We start from the raw sequence: 17076 nt of genomic DNA, 5'->3' as shown, positions 1-17076 counted from the left end.
GAACAGTGACAAGGCAAGACAGCTGAACTGGTTCTTGCTGTGAAACAGTCAATGTAGATACTTTTTAGGGAAGAATGGATATTATTTATGGGTTTGTACTTATTGGAACTTTTAGAAATGTTTAAATTTTTGTCACGTGTGTCAGTATTTTACTTCTAGAGTGCTGCTGTTTTCAGTGTCAAAACAACTCCTGTAGAAGCATTCTCCAGAACTGCACTTTGTAGCTCTGAGAAGGTACCTGGTACTTGAACTCTCAGATCAGCTCTTTCTATCAGAGGTGATACATTGAATTCATTGTGGTATTATTCATGGCCCTTGAAGGCAAGACCTTCAGAAATGCTGTTATCCAATCCTTGTAAGTTTTCGGCACCTGTTGTAAGAGCAGAGGTCACCCTCCTTGGCTAAACTCTTTCAAGGTTTAGCACAGTGCTGGTGCCACCCACTCAAGGTGTGTCTCTTCCACCCTAGAAGCAGTTGCATTTCAGTGGTGAAATGGCTCGCATTTTTTAGGAGAGCTCAGTTGTCACTTAAAGCATGGTGAGCGCCAGAGAGCTTTGTCTACCAAGTTGTTTCAAAAAAAATCAGTCTGTGAAAGTGTGACATGAGGAGCTGCTAGCATTAAGCATTCCAAATCTGACCCTTTCTTTGAAAAGTGCTTTTAATTTCTGGAAAAGGTGTTATAGAAATGTAGATGTTATCATTCATTATGAGCAATTTCCACTGTGGAGCCATAAAGCAATCCAAAGCACAGATACACCCATCAAAACCTCTGGCAATAGCCGCAAGGTACATTCTTCTAACAAATAGTTTTCCCACATGTTTGTTCTTACTGAGGGCACAGATTATCTTTCTCTGAATCAGGCAGCTTATTTTGCTCATTCTTTCCAGGGAAGAAATGCTAGAAGCTTTTAGGCACACTTGTGGAGTTGCAGATGGAGAAGAGATGCCACATGGAATCGCTGTGGTCGTCCTTCTGAGAATGGTGCCAGCCTTCCTGTGTGCGGGGCTACAAATCGATGCGTTAGGGATGGGAAGCCCCCACTAGAGCAGAGGGCATGGCATTGCTCTGCCTTATTTGCTTGTTGTCAGCCTCCTGGTTCCACCCTGATTAGCTGCAAATTCTGTCACTGCTTAAATTGAAACCATATTGGCTAAATGTGGTCAACGAATCAGACTTTAAAAAAAAGAAACACAACAGAAATCCCAGATATTCCCCTTCCGCCTAAGTAGGGTGCAGAGATTACCTAGCCTGTGCAATTTCCAGTAGGAGCACTTGGGTGGTGATACTGTTATTGAACAGTAAAAAGAAGAAAACAAAATAAAAAACTCCTTGGTTTGCTTTAGCTCCAGGGAAGATGCAGTCACTCTTCTTCATGCCACCTTAAGGCAGCAAGTCCAGCAATATCCAGCTCTTTTCTCAGCCCTGTTAGGACAGTTATTTCATGAAAGGAAGTAAAACAAATGACAGTTTAATCCTTCCCTGAAAGCTTTTAGGACACAGATGGCTAACTAGCCATAACAAGGACACTGTTCCTGGTGAAGTGAACAAAAAATAAATGCCTTACTGTATAATAAATAATCCCAGTCAGATGTTCTTGTTCCATTTCGTTGATAAATTGCTGCCTTATCAAGGGTGAAGGAAAAATAACTCAATAATTTTAATTTGTCTTTCCTGTTCAATGCTCAAATATCACGTAAAGAAATTTAAAAGAAATTACTGTTTTTCTTGGCAAAAAAGACTTTAAAAATGTCACCAAAGCAGTCTGAATCTTAGATCTATTATTGCCTTTCATTTTCTTTTTTCTTTTTTCTTTTTTTTTTAAAAAAAAAACTTTTTGATAGGCTTTTCCTTTTTCTCTTGAGGTAATGAGCATTATTGAGTGGGGGTCCAGCAGAGGTTAAGAAATTAGAGAATTTCCCTCCAGGGAGGAGATGAGAGGGAAAATGAAGCTTGAGACAGATGTTAGTTACGTTGCTTAATGCACTACTGGAAGACACTCAGATGCTATGGAAATAGCCTACTACAGACACCACAAGCTGCAGTGCATAGCATTAAGGTCATCTAAAACTTCCCCTTTCAAGATTTTCCCATTTCTCTAACAATTTTGCCAAATTTAATCTTTTAGGCTGAATTTTTCCATGCCAGGATTGCGCCTCTGGCCAGCTCTGCTGTCATTTATTGTCAAAAGTTTCATCTAAACCTGTTCATCCATTTCAGTAAGACTAGGGGAAGATTTGTCACTTTGCCCATAAATCCTCAAAGCAAAAGGCTCTAAAAATGTAATTTTGCACATGCCAACCATAAAGAGAGACTTAGGATGTTGCAGGCCTCCAGGAAGCCTTGGGGTGTCTGCTTTCTGCCCTTCCAACCCCCGAGTGCGGCCAGCCCTCATGATGGTTGTTGTGTGCCTCCTGCCCTGGCCTCCTTCCAGAAGAGGCAAGAGCTGAGGCTGTGGCAGAAGGGAGGGCAGGGCAAGCAGCCCGCAGTGGGGGAAATGGAGCAGGATGCTAATAGAGGACTAGGTGGGCGGTGGGTGTTTGGGAGCAGGATTTGCACCTTCATCTCCTGAAGCACCAGATACAATGAGCCCCTGACCCTAATTTGGGCCCCTGGCATACAGGGCTGCAATGTAAATATTAATAATAACGAGGCAATCCTTCTGTTTGTGCACATGCTGTTCTCCAAGCCTGGCAGTGTGGGAAATGGCCGCCCCACTCGCTGGGGCCCTAGGAAGATAGTTTTTATTTAGAGTGGTAGAAGCTGGCGTCATCTGGAGTCAGGGGTTGATTTTCCATCTCAGCGAGTATAAATGTTTGGAGATCCCCTTGGGAGGTGAGCACTGGGACTAGTGCATTAGCCAGAGAGCCCATCACTGCTAAGTGAGACTCTCTCAGAAAAAAATAGATTCCAGTTGAAAAGGTAAATGATTAAAGTTGCAGCTTATGTCCATTTCATATCTAAGGGGAATCGTAAAGCAAATGTAGCTCTAGATAATTATGAGGATGTTGCATTTTAGAGACTCGCTATTAAAATACATTCTCCAATCAAAGAACAGCCAGCCACCTTTGTTTATTGATGTGTTTAACAGAATAACAGAATCAAAGCTTGGAAAGGGATTTGCTGCAGTAGTCCTGGTAGACAGAAGTGTGTGGAACCCTGTGAGCAGTTTCAAGGCAGTGACCCTCTGGGCTGGGACAGGAGGTGCCTTCAAGTTCCAGAACACTGATAGCATTAATCAGACATGGACAGATCCACGGCACACGCAGTGAAAGGCATCGTGAACACTGGGCTTTGCTGTGCTCCCAAACACTATCCCTGAAAACAAAGGCAAACAGATTATAGCATGTTTGGTAATCTGTGCATGAGGGAGTAAGGTTCAAGTTGTTACTTGTGTGTGTCTTGCTTCATCCCCTCCCTGCCAAAAAAAAATAATGAATACTGCTTTTCCTTATTTTTTTCTTGACAGTTCATAGTATACCAGTGGTCCAGGTTTTATTTTATAACCAGATTTGACAGCAGTGATGATTAATTGGGGTACTCTGAATTGAAGTGTTGCATCAAACCTACAGATGGGCTTTAAAGACAAATTTCACAATATTTAGGGGATAGCCAGATACTTATTGGCTTGTGCAGTTTAGACTTAATTATCTCAGTCACCCCGAGGAGTGTGTAGAGCTGACAGTCTGGATTCACCTCTCATTGTACCATACCGTACTGCTGTATATCCCACAGCAAGAGGTTACAAGGCCACTGAAGCTGGTGGCAGAACTCCCATAGAGTTTAGGAGGAGCTGGATTTTCCCCCCAGGAACTCATCCCAGAGGACAAGTTTTTAAAGCTAAAGCCCACATTAAAATGTTGGCACCAAGGAGAAACATAAGGCTGAATTCTGCAAACACTGAATTGCATTGCATGGCAACTGGAGTCCGGAAAAATCTCAGGTTTGTAAAAGAGCAATACACAGGCAGTACCTAGAGCCAGATGGTGATATGGATAAATGTAATGTAATGAATGTCGGTGTGTAGGATCTGTATTTGCTAAGAGGATGCTCAGTGTTTCCTGAATTGCGTTATGGATTGTTAAGTGGATCACAGAATCACTCTCTGAGCCATGACAAAATAGACAAGGAAGACAAAGATTATTTTTATTTATTTATTTATTTATTTTATTTTCTGAGACTTACCACTACGGACTATGTCTTGCAGCTTCACATTTGCTGGTGGCATGTTGTGAAAAGTGTGTTATGAAGTCCAGTCAATTTCATGTCAGAGAGTCACTCCCCTACTTCCTCTTGAGATGCTGATCCAAAAAGTCAGATTATCCAATTTTTTCTTAATATTACATTGAAAAACATATTACAGTAACTGAAGCACACTTAAAAAGGAACTAGAGCTCTTTTTAATTATGTGGAACTCCTGCCAAACACATGTAAGCAGACAGTGTTAATTTTTTTCTATGGGAGCATTAGAAAAAAAAACATGTGAGAAAGTGGTGTGTTTCCACTTCTGTAGTAAATGCTGGTATTAGCTGCTGTGTGTTTTGAATTGAAATCTTTCAACAACTGTTTAGAATAAAATGCAGACTTTTTTCGGGAAGATATGTTCTAGACAGTTTCTTTCACAGTGTGCGTAATAGATGGTAGCATTGACAATAAATAAGCCATAGCAAGAGTATCAGTGCTACGCAATGTACGGCGCTGTACAATGTGAATTAATAGGTTTTGCACTGTATGATACAGTGCTGAGTTAAATTTGTTGCTTCAGGTTTCTTTCTTGTTCATTGTCACTGCAAAGCTTCCACAGGAGTTTGTCTAAACAAGATCTAGCTAAGAAAATAATTATTTTACTCATAATTAATCAGGCAAAGTATCTTTGACGAGTGCTCACCTCGGGATGTCTGTAGGCTCCCCATGAAGTAGATGGCTTTTTCCTTCTCAGAGGCGATGAAATGCCTGACTGCTAAGGCAAAGTTAGTTACCAGCTAAACTCCTGAGTTTGGGCAGTGTTTTGTGCATGGCCCAACAAACTCTGAGAGAACATGAAGTCCCTCCCTGCTCTATCCATGTCCTTCAAACTTACCTAAGTGGAAACACAGAAGCATGAAGATACGCTGCTGTGTTAGTGTTTCCTTACTGGCACCAAGACAGAACAAAGCAACAGGAAGATACATGAAAGGGTTTCAAGGGAGATGAAGGGTAAAGTTCTGGACCATTCTGCTTTAGTTTAGAGCATTCTCTGCCACCTGCTCTGAAGCTCCTGTATCTCTGAGCCTGCGAAGGCCCCGTTTTGTTCAGTTTAGTTTAATCTTTGCATTTAGATGTGTGGGTAAAACAACAACAACAAAAACCCATCTGCATGAAACCAAATTTTATATTCTCTCCCTCTTTTAATGTGACCCTATGAATTTCTTGCATTGTTGCGTCCCATGTACTAAGGGTCCCATGCAGAGAGCAAACAATAAAGCAGTGAGAAGACAGATGCTCTGCTAATGGGAAACCAAGGAGAAGAGAGTCTGTGAGGGATTACAGGCAGCCTGGGGTTGGAATACATTATTAGCATAGCACCCAATTCAGAAATTAGTTTTCAGAATTAAATGCCTGCAGCATTTTGGCAAAATCTCTTGATCATCCCTCTCAAAAGCCCTTAAAGTGTGAAAGGGTAAGAATCTCAATTCTAGGCTGAGCAGTCACATTCAGCAACTTTGCACTGCTGTAACAGTTTTTACAGCTTCATGCCACTGGCAGCAATTGCCACACCTACTGAAATGTAACCCACTTGATCTGTTTGCACAAACCTTTAGCAGGTTTTGAACATCCCCATCAAAGAAGAAAATGGGCCTGAATGAGATTCCAGGGTCTGTTTCCAGGAGGAAGGTTTTGTTTTGCTGAGTGCCTAACAGCAGGGAAGTGCATCAGCCGCTCCTTGGGCATGGTTAGGCATGTGAAGGAGGAGCAGCAGCATGTCTTTTCAAAGATCTGACATTGCCTAAGGTAGAAACTTTAGGTCCTGAAGCCTTTTTCAGGCATGCTATTTTTTTAATGTTTTTGCTTTTGAAAATCGTGATGAGAACATCACGCTATGAAAGACCCCTGGTAGACAACCAAAGTTCAGTTGAAGGACTGACGGCAGACAGGAAAAACGTTTTCTTACAGTATTCGGTGGGATTATCCTCCGTGCATAATTGTTCATTATATGCTCAAAATTCATTATTAAATTCTTTTGGACATATTGCACATTAGACAGAAGAGTTCATAGACCCCAAGATTATCACAGAAGGACACCAACAGCTCAAGTATTTGGGACAGAAGGGGACTTGTTTTCCTCTTACACTGGAACAAAGACTCTTGGACAGAATCATTAGAGATTTTTAGCCTGTTTGGTAATCAAAGTATAGTAGATGGCAAACAAAATAGAGGTTCATCCAGCCAATTCTTCTACTTTATTTTTTACTCTTCTGTTTTAACATAATTGACATAATTTCAAGGTTTATTTAGTTTTCTGAGTCTTATTTTATATGAATACCATTGGGGAGCTTTATTTTGAAGTCTTGATTCTTGCACTCAGACTAAGATTTTATTACCCTGAAAGAGAATTCAAGGACAAGGTAAATATGGGAAAAAACAGTTGGGACCAAACTGAGGAATCAGGAAAAATACCAGCTCTTCCATGGTAATGTTTCCTTTGCATTTTGATAACTAACATCTTACTTCTAATTCATGGAAAAGACAGTAAAGGCTAATGCTTAATTTTGAGCTTTGAATGTCAGAACTGTTGTTTTATAACAACTTCTTTCAATGTTTTTGCATATGCCTAATGAACATCTATAATGAATATTTGGGAAAGTTCAAAAATGCGCTTATTTGTCCCGGGTACGTACTGTCTGTAGCCTTTTGAACATGCCAGTCTAGTTTTGAGCTTGGTCTGTATTTATGTCATCTTACTGGTCTGCCAACAAGTCCTTTTTTTTTTTTTTTAATGGCACATTTGAAAACGTCATGAAGTAAGCCTAGTTCCCTTTCCATCTGGAATGAAATTGTATGTATAAAATACCACGTGTACAGGAACCGTATCTGTGATATGGCTTCTCCATTAGGATCTTGTGTATCAGCTCATATTATTTCACTGTTTCACCTCAATCTGCTTTTCATGTCTCCAGATTGTGAGGAAGGGCTGGTGTGCCCAAAATTCTTTTTCCCCCTCCAGCTATGTCAGTAATGAAAGAAATGACAAGTCTGTACAGCCTAACACCTCTTCTCATGCAGTTAAGTAGCTCACAAGCTCTGGGGGACCAGTGTTTCTTCCACCCAGCCACGCTGGGAACCCACCATCAGGGAGGCTCTTGGGTGTGCTGGGATGATAATGAAGCCATTCTGCCTTGTCTACTGTCTGGAGCAAGTCACAGCTTCTGTCTTGTTGCACACACAAGGCTTGTGAAGCTTAATAGTAATTGAGTGTTTCAAAGACAATTAACAATTTTAATTAGTATTTTAAGACTTTGTAGGCTTGCTTCTAAAATTGAAAACTTAGCACAACAGCTATGTCTGAATTCTCAAAGTTTCTAAAGAAGTTTACAGGTGAGATACAAAAATGTAGAGAAAATGTTTTATTCTTTACCTTTGAACAGCACTGTCCACAGTACAACTGCCATATAGGAAAATGGTGCTGCTGGGATCCTAGACTATTTTTCATTTCCAGTCCAAGAAAATCTAAAGCACAAGCAGAGCCTAATCCAAACCCCAGCTTTCAGTGAATCGGGAGGTTTCCAGTTTGCCTGGGATCAATACTGTGATCAGAAAAGACAACAGTGTAGTGGTGAAGGACAGTGAAAGATTTTATCACTGCTAGTAGACTTATTGCCATTTTGCAAAGTCTTAATTGGGTAATCCGGTTCTGGATGTGTTCAACAAATAACAATTCTGTTGTTAAAAACAAATCATGGTTTTAATATAATAGGGTTAGTCATATAAAGAGTGATTTTGTGTCAGCAAAACCTTTTTTTTTTTTTTTTTTTTTTTTTTTCCTGACAAACAGTGTAATTTATGACAATCTAGTTAGCAATAAATGACATTAATCTGACCACTAAGTCATTCTGTTCCTGGGGAATAACGTTCCCTCTTAATCAATAGCTGGGTAAATGCTCCTTTGCATTCCTTATCAAATGACAGCCAGATGGTACTGGTAAATTCATTCCAGCAGGATTTTAGAATTAGCTGGGTTTGTATTATTGTTAATCCTATGCTGTCTGCGTTGCCAGGACCTACCCACCTGTTTCCAGTAACCCTCGAGTTCACAGCCTTAGGAAATAGTCTAGCCAGATGGTTACTCAGATACAGTGCAGCCAAGAAGCATCCCAAGTAGTGAGGCCTTTTTTCTACCTCAGTATAAAGAAAGAAGCAAGTGTTTGGATACAAAAGCTACTACCTGAAATCAGGGAGGTGAACTCAGCCATTTCTCTACGTCCAGACTTGTCCAGACTTGCACACCAGTTTCATTACTCAGTTCAGAACGCTATCTTCCAGAAGTAGCCAGCTACAACTGCCACCCCTGGATGTGTTCCTCAACACTCTGGTCTCTTTGCTGAAGTTTCAAAGTTTCTTAAGATTGTTCGAGCTGTGTTCTTTAGTGCATAGTAAATACAAGAGCTGTGACAGCTGCTGTAGCATCATTTACTGACTTTCAGGACCCATCCAAGTGTCTGCAAGACCTTTTTCTTCATAATTGCTGTGTTGCATAGCAACAATAATTTTGCCTCCAACCTCTTGATGTGAAATAACATGTAATCCCCTCACACCAATAAAAAGGAAAACATATGGCAGCACTAGGCTGTGAACCACTGGCTTTTGAAGTGAGGAGACAGTTAATCCCCATGAAATCAAGGGGGAATGTAGCAAGCCATAGGCTCTGTTAGGCTGAGCCTCTGAGGATGCATTAGGTGCTCTGAGTCAATTAACCTTAGCTCTGTCAGAAGAGTCCAGTTTGCCCTCATCCTTCCAGTCCCCATCTTTTATCTTACGTGACTACAGTACATTTCAGGTAAGCTTATAAACCTAATTGCTGAAATAAGCATCGCGGTGCAACACCATACGAGTGCACCCCTTCCGCCTGGCAGGAAGGAGTACACATGCTGCACTTCACTTGTATGGATGAGGGTAAAGTTCAGCCGCTGTAAATACCAGTTTCAAAATTACATGGCTGGAGTTCATCAAGCAAATGTCTCTTGCCTGTAGGGTAGCTGTTGGGTAGGTCAGTCACCTGGCCTGATAACCTTGATATTATTTGTACGTGTCTAAGCATAGGGTTAAAGAAACTCTGGCATCTGAAACAGAACCTGCTTTAGGGGCCCAAGTACAAAGCTGAGATCAAAAATGTGCAGGGAGGAAATGTAGAGCTGTGGTCCCCAAGTGGACAAATTACTCCCCTGCAGCTATGCCCCAGTCATGCACCCGAGAGGGCTCTGCTGCCAGGCAGCCCAGCCTTTCCTTTTCCCACTGCTTGCAGCTGGGCTTCGTATCGTCTGTCTGAAGTACCTTACTGTAGCTCGTGTTGTGCAGCGAACACAAGCTCCTACATCTGGGCTTTTAAAATCGTCTCACTGATAAAAAGCTTGGTATCCGTAAGGTAGCTAAATAGTCCTTGGGCCTGTCTCCATCTTTCCAGGCTGCATAGAGTACTGAGTGAAATGTAGGTCCCAAAACTGAGGTCAGTAAGCATCCTCTCACTAGTCTGAGCGGGAGTCAGGAGGTCAGTCCTGCATTGTTTACCTCTCAAATTATTTACTTTACCCCACTAGCAACAACAAAAAGAGTGACTAGAAGCTAATTCCAGCATGCCAAGTGAATGTAAACTCCCTGAACAAGCTTCAAAACTAAAAATTGTATTTTTAAATGATCTTGCTGTGTTGCAAGCCTCACTACTTACAGCAAATCAGAAGGCCAAGCTGGTACTTGAGCACGCTGCAAGAGCAGAACAAAGTCTTCTGAATCAGTCTTCCAAACCTATTGTGAAGTTTGCTGTCAAACACAGCACAAGCTGGCAAACAGCACGGTGTTCATTTAAAAGGTATTTTGCAGCTAGAAGAGTGGTTACTAATAATCCTGTTTTTTCTGTCATTTTAACAGTATTCAGGTTTTCAGCAAACAGCAGACAAGTGCTTTGTTTGTGGACACCTCATAATGGAAATGGTAAGAGACCTCAGCTTCTAACTGGGGGATATCTTTTTGATGTATTTTGGGTAGTGCTCTGTAAGACGTTGTGCTTTTTCCCTTGTCAGACTATTGGTGTCTCCATTATTGTAAAGGTAGTTTTGCAAACCGAGGCAGTATCATAAATATATTCATGCTGTATTACTCTAAAGTACAGAAAGTTGGGCTTTTCTTATAAATGAGATCATGGTTTTCTTATACCTGAGAACATGTTGTTCTGCCACGTGCTAGTTAATAAAATACAAAATAAAATGAATTTTAATACTAAAGGGGGAAAAAAGACCACAGCTTTGTATGAGAACATGGTAAAGGAAAACAGGTGTTGTGCAAGACAGTAGAATAGTAAGAGGATGGAGTCTGGTCTAGGGAAGAGAGGAACATTATCAGTAGTCCTGAGGTTTGTTGCCAGCTCAGTGATTTGCTTTATTTACCTTCTGCCATTTGCTCCATGTCTGTTAAAATCCTTTATTGCTACTGTGGTGTGCAGGGAGCCAGCAGTCAGTTACTTTTATAATTAAAAATCAAAGAGCTGTGGGTTGGGCCAGATACTGTTGGCATCATTTCACGGGGAGAAAGTAGGATGAATTTTGTCTGTTCTTCCTAAGCAAAAATTCCCAATCAAATTAAATTGCTTGCACAATGAAGAAGTGCAGATCGTGTGTACGGTCAGTGTTTTCCTCTTGCTTTAAAATGTATGTGACCATCAGTGTGCCTAATAGAAGTAGCTATTACATTGCAACACGGAGGTGCAGTAGGAGCTGGAACGGAGACTTCACTAATGAGGATTCTGGCTCATATCCTGGCACCACTGGTTGGACAAGGATATTGTTCGTTTTAGCCCAAGAGCAAATTTCTAGAGTTGTGTCGTGCAAGGAGGGGGAAGGGGAGGCAGAGGGGGATCCCAACTTGCATGCTTTGAGCTGGCCCTTAATTGCAGAATGCCAGGCAAGAGTCCATAATATCTAGTTGGTGGAGCTCAGTAGCTGGAAGTTTGGCAGGTGCTCATCTGCTTTTCTCCCATCAGCAAGTATGCTCCAACAAAAGGAAACAGTTCTGGGAGCTCCAGGAATTAAGCAGTCTTATTTGGCTAATTGCTCTGTGTTCCTCCCCAGGAGTGCACAGACACAAACATGCCTGCACAGTCATATTACTGGTGTGCAGCTGAGGAACCGTGCTGCAGCCTAACAGGCTTGGGTGCAAGCCTGAAGCTGTTCAAGGCTGAAAGTGCAGTCAAATTAGGGATTGTTCTGTGCAAAGGGTGGCTGTGCAACCACGGCAGGCTAACAGTGCTTGTTTTGTAGCTGCTTGGATAGCAACACATGCACAGAGACAAGTCGTGTCTGGGTTAGGAACAGGCTTGCAAATCAGAGTCTGATGCCAGTCATTGAACAGAGAAGAGATTTGTTAAAAGGGATGAAAAGTGAAATTAAATTGACTTTGCATGTTTTTCCTGTGCTCCATACCTTATTTCATGTTGATTTGAACGTTATCTGTACAAACACCTACATGGCCATGAGATCTTGGTCAGTGGAGATTTTTCCATCTCCAGCTTATTAATAGCTCCAAGCTGAGTGTTCTTGTTAGCAGAAACTTTCTGAGATTACCTTTCAAAGGTGATTCTGCATGCAACTGGCGCTATAAGGTGTTGAGAGATACCTGAAGATGACACCATGTCTAACCCTTCCCAGAACCCTGTTCATGGGCTTGGTGTGCCCTCCTTGGTGCCACATTATATACAAGGACACCATGAGGAGGGGATTTTTCTGTAGCAGCATAGAGGAGACTCTGCGTAAATCTTTCCTTAAAGCCTTTAAAATGCAACAGGGAAGGTCAGCATGGCAGAAGCCAGGGCAGTTTTGATTACCCATCGATACAGATGGAATTTTAACTGAAACTGATGGGCCCCAATGACAAGTAGCCAGTCAGTAACTGTGGTGGATCAAGAGCATTAATAAAGGGCTATCTATTTATTTGCTTGTTTTATTGTTTTACTTTGTAGATTTGAATAATGACTGGTTTGGACTCTTTTGGTCACAGCCTGTTACATTTTGTGATTAATTCTGTATCCCACTAACTTGTATCTGCAACAGATTTTTTTTTTTCCAAGAAGTAGTCACTGAAACTATTTTAATTTCTGTTGGGTAATATTGGCTCTGCAGAGCTAAAAGTGATGGGACTTAGCCTCATTTTCACAGTTCTCTGTCATTGTTGGGAGCCTAATAGAAACCCACAGAAATAAGCAAGCTCATTGTTTTAAACAGCCCCTTGCTGACAGATCTCCAGGGTGGTAATTTCATTCTGAAGCGTGTTTCTTACTGTCATTTTTAACAGTCGGACATAGCAGTGTATGGGGGGATCTCATGTAGTCATGCATCCACTTATTTTGCTGTTTTGCCTCTTAAGATCTTGCAAGCCCTTGGAAAGTCATACCATCCTGGCTGCTTCCGCTGTGTGGTATGTAACGAGTGTTTGGATGGAGTCCCCTTCACTGTAGATGTGGAAAACAATATTTACTGTGTCAAAGACTACCATACGTAAGTAAACAAATCCATTGCATGCTTGGCAAAATTATACTAGTTAAATTATTGGTATAGTTATAAGCATTTCAGTAGATTAAAAGGGTTATTTCTGTCTCTGGTGATGCCCCTCAGTGCTCTTCTCACATCTTGCTTTTGTAAAGCGTTTTAATGTTTTAAATGTCACTTTGTAGGCCCAGGGTGACATTTGGGGGCTACGTGAGGTTGACAACCAAGTTATATCAGAGGATGTATTTCTCTGGTGGCTGCTTCTCTACTTCTTTCAGGATTTCCAATACTAATTAGACAAGGCTTATTATGCAATGATGTTCGGTTTTGCTGGCTTTAACAAGTCTAGATTCTGGAGAGTATAAGTTGCATTAACCTAGACTGGACGGTAGACATGTAATTAGAAGCTAGTGTTAGAATGATTTTAGCCTCACCTGATAAAAAGCTTTGTGGTTAAGTGATTGCTTTTGTACTCCCTTCTGCTCTGCACTTTAAACGCAGCCCTATTGGTTTAACTGACTGCTTTGTGAGGATGGAGCGAATGTTGGCCCAGTAACTGTCATAAAACACAGCTGTTGGATAAAACCAGTTGATGTATTTGGTTTACGTAGGCCCTAGCCAAGATCAGCCCCTTTCCCATTTACGTGTCAGTTGGTGACATTCCTCAGGTCATGAGGTGCTCTGCGCAATCTGAATGACTTTAAAGAAAGCTGAAAGAAAGGGCGTATATAGCAGCAGGGCTATGCCTGCAGGTCAGGAAGACCTAAGCAATAAAGCTGGGGTAGATCTGCCTTTGTAAACCTCCTTTTCGCTAAATATTACCAAAAAAAAATGAGAGATGCTTCCAAACCTGGATTTACATTTTGCTACTGAGAAGGCTTGATTAGAATAGCTCTCTTGGTTCTACTTTTTGGAGAAGCTTTGCATGCGATTTGAACAATTTCTTCTTCACCCTAGGGTTTTCGCACCAAAGTGCGCTTCCTGTAACCAGCCGATTCTACCAGCACAGGTACGTGTTGACATGCACAGACTCTTTAGAGAAAACAGCTGTTGGCATATGAACGCTTCGCAAAAACACATTAGATGCTTTTCCTCCCTCTTCCAGAGCCTGTAGCATGTCAGATACTAAATTAAATACAGTTCTGCAGTAATGTCACTCCCAAACGTTTCCAGAGGTTGTAATAGTCATAGCACTTATGCAGCGTAGTGCTTTGTATCTTTAGGGTGCTTTCCAGGTCTTGATTATGCTGTTAAAAATGTTGTTTAATTGAAAGCCCTGACCAGGGCTCCAAGAACAACCCAAGAAGTAAAACCCTGTTTATTTTTAGAATCTCCCATTAGCTCAAATAGCAATTTTCCTTGTCTGCTATGTTTGCATTTTTAATGGAATGTGTGAAGATGCCCAAGCTTGAAAATACTTCTGAAGGGTTACCCTGACCCTATGAAAAGGCCACGTAGCCTGGGGTGGCATTGTAATAAGAGTGCTGGAAGGAGTGGAAAAGCAGGTAGAAAGGATGGGTAAAAGGAAAGCTAGAAGAATGACTGCTGCTTGCAACCTCAGCCCATTGTGGCAGTGTCGTTAATACAGTAAGTTTTGTACATTAAGACAATCCTTTCATGCCTGCTGTAGTGATGTTTGTGTAGGACCCTCTGAGTTCCCATTGCTCAGGTCACTGACCAGCTCATTCACAAGCAAGAGCCTCAGCATCTTACTCTTCTTCTTTGGCATGTTTATAGAGCCAGAGCTTGCCTCCTGTAAGCTGCTGTACCCCAGTAAAGCCTAGGGCTAGAGCCTCTCAGCGTGCCCACCTCTACCACCCTGCATGTTATTTTCCATTTGTAATTCTTTCTGTTAAATGGTCACGTCTCACATAATTTAAAACCTTATAAAGGCTGAGCCAGAACCACCTGCCCTGCTGCTGGGGTGTACGGAAAAAAGCCCTATCGAAACTTCACTTGGTTTTGTGTCTTAAAAATTATTTATATCATATATGTGATATATTTATATTTAGATACAAAAATAAATAAAAAGAACAGAAAAAGCAGCCCTACTGCTGACTCATCTGATGGTCAGTGGAATAGACTCCATGTTCTTTCCCATGGAGGTTTCATAGGTTAGTTCAAGACTAGCAGTGCAGGTGCTAACTTGCCCACAGCTTCTCTCAGACATAGTCTACGTCATATCTGATGCTCTGACCACACCTGCAACTGGAAACAATGCAGGGCAGCAAATTTAATGAGTTGTCTTCAGAGGCATCAGGGTGGCTCAGAGAAAGTCTGTGAGGTTAGAAGAAGGGTATGGGCTGCTCAGCAGGGCCTGGGGCTCAGCCAGGTATTACACAGCTCCACTGCATCCACCCTCATGCTGAGGTTTTGGCCTGTGCATGTAATTACCTGCTGGACTAGTATGTAAATCTCCATGGGGTACATACAGTGACATGTGTGTGCAAAATATCTGTGTACCATCTGGTTTGGGGGGAATGCAAGTCCTGGAAAAATCAGGCCAGGATGTCTATAGGGAAGAGTGACCCAATCAGTAAGTCCTGCTGTTTGGCTGGTAATTTGTTCAGATCCTGGGTGCCCTTGGAAAATGATTTGATCTCAAGAGAAATTTGTCCCTGGAGCATTAAGTTTTGGCTACACTTCCCAAAGGACCTCTACAGCTTAGCGCTGTCAGACACCTATGCTGCTGCTAAACTGCAAAAACCGTGGTGCAGTGCTGTGCCTAGTGGGGCAAGCCCCTCAGTACGCTCTGCTCTGTGTAAGGAGAGAGGATCCTTCTGGGAAGCAGCTTTCCAAAGCTATAGGTTGGGCACTGAAAGAAGATGGAGAAAACAGCACTTACAAACCCATTCTTACCTTCTCTGTGCTTCCCCAACAGGGCTCCGAGGAGACAATTCGAGTAGTGTCCATGGACAAAGACTACCATGTGGAGTGCTATCACTGCGAGGTAAGCGTCACTGTGTGCCTCTGCCCAGCTCCCCCATGGCAAGGCTTCACTAGTAGCGAGCATCTTCCCGCTAGGTGCATGACTCGCACCCCAGGTGCATTTGCTGGTTCCTGCACGCCTGGGCAAGCAGGGCTCTGCCCCATAGCTGCTGAAAGTAGTCAGAGGAAGGAGTGCGAGATGGGCTGCCAGTCATGCTGCCATCTTCAGTAGCACCAGATTAGTTCCTTTTTTTTCCCCTCAGTATATTAACTTCAAAGGCTGGGTTTAATTTTAGTGGAATTTTCTCTGTACTTGTAGCTGAGAAAAGAATAAAGAGGGAAGTGCTGGTTCTCTTTTTTTGCCTGATCTTTTTGGATACAGTTTGCATGGCTGTGGTCTGAGGGGACTTGAATCCGCATTGCCTTTGCAGTGAAAGACCATTACCCTGTGCTGGATGAACAGTGATTTTTTACTACAAAAGAGACAGGGCTACCAGTGACTTTCTTTTTGTGCAGAACATTTAAACATTTGGGGGGGGCAGGTCAGGTTCTGGGACTAGTGACCTTGCTTCACAGGGAGGAGAGCTGAGTTCAGTCCTAGCTCTGCATCCAAGAGCATAAGGAAAGAGACAAACCCTTTAATTTGGGATAAACCCAAAGCTTTCCTTTTGCAGTAGGTATGGCTATCTGATAAATACATTCTATTATTCATGCAGGTGGTAATTGTGATAGCATCCAGCATGGCATGTACTAAGCACCTGAAGCAAAAAATGCAGCCATGCTGTCTTCTGTGCACTCCTGCACAGAAAGGTTTTATAGAGAGATTTCCAACTGAGGGAGAAAATAGCAAAATTCAGGACTTGTCGAAATGTACGTGAACCTAAACCTGAGGAACAGCCCATCCTCTTAGTTATCTCCTTCCAGCAAGAGGTTAGCTGATACTCCAGAGAAATTAGCACAGGAAACTTCAGCATTTTGGAAAGCTGTATTTCCCTCCTCCTCCCCTCCTCATCTATTGCTTTGTGCAGGCTTCACCTAAGATGACAGCTCCCTCCCCTTCTCTCCCAGCCTATTGATGTCATATTAGAATGTCCCAATAGGGGTTTATTTTCAGTTGTTTCATTATTCATTTCCCCATTCTCTTTCCAAGCTGCCTCCACATCTGCCCAGAATGGCAGAGTGTGTTTATGTACAGAAATCAGGAGGTTAGCCATGTGTTAACAGGGGTAGGTTACTGCCTAACCTCCTCAAATTAGGCTCCAACTGTACACACTGGGTCATTGCTGTCTCCAAATATTGCTAGTTCAGTTAATACCAGTACTTTGAGGGATTCATATGGATGCTTTGTAAAGGCTGAATTTCTATGAAATGCTATTTAAATTGTCATCACCACCTGTTGGTCACGCAAAGTCACTAGTCAGG

The 17076-nt window shown here is 42.1% G+C and overlaps 1 protein-coding gene across 1 annotated transcript in view; it reads left to right on the top strand.

Annotated features, from left to right (window-relative positions):
- Positions 1–17076, top strand: part of WTIP (WT1 interacting protein) — a 78900-nt gene that overhangs the window by 56380 nt on the left and 5444 nt on the right. The window contains exons 4-7 of the mRNA XM_035336742.1: positions 10118–10180; positions 12605–12735; positions 13684–13735; positions 15608–15676. Coding sequence (XP_035192633.1) covers positions 10118–10180; positions 12605–12735; positions 13684–13735; positions 15608–15676 — 315 coding nt within the window. The remainder of the gene's footprint in view (positions 1–10117; positions 10181–12604; positions 12736–13683; positions 13736–15607; positions 15677–17076) is intronic.

The sequence above is a fragment of the Oxyura jamaicensis genome, chromosome 11 (genome assembly GCF_011077185.1).
Source record: "Oxyura jamaicensis isolate SHBP4307 breed ruddy duck chromosome 11, BPBGC_Ojam_1.0, whole genome shotgun sequence".
Taxonomy (NCBI): domain Eukaryota; kingdom Metazoa; phylum Chordata; class Aves; order Anseriformes; family Anatidae; genus Oxyura; species Oxyura jamaicensis.
The sequence above is the reverse complement of the archived record's forward strand: the minus strand, read 5'-3'. Positions and strand labels throughout refer to the sequence as shown.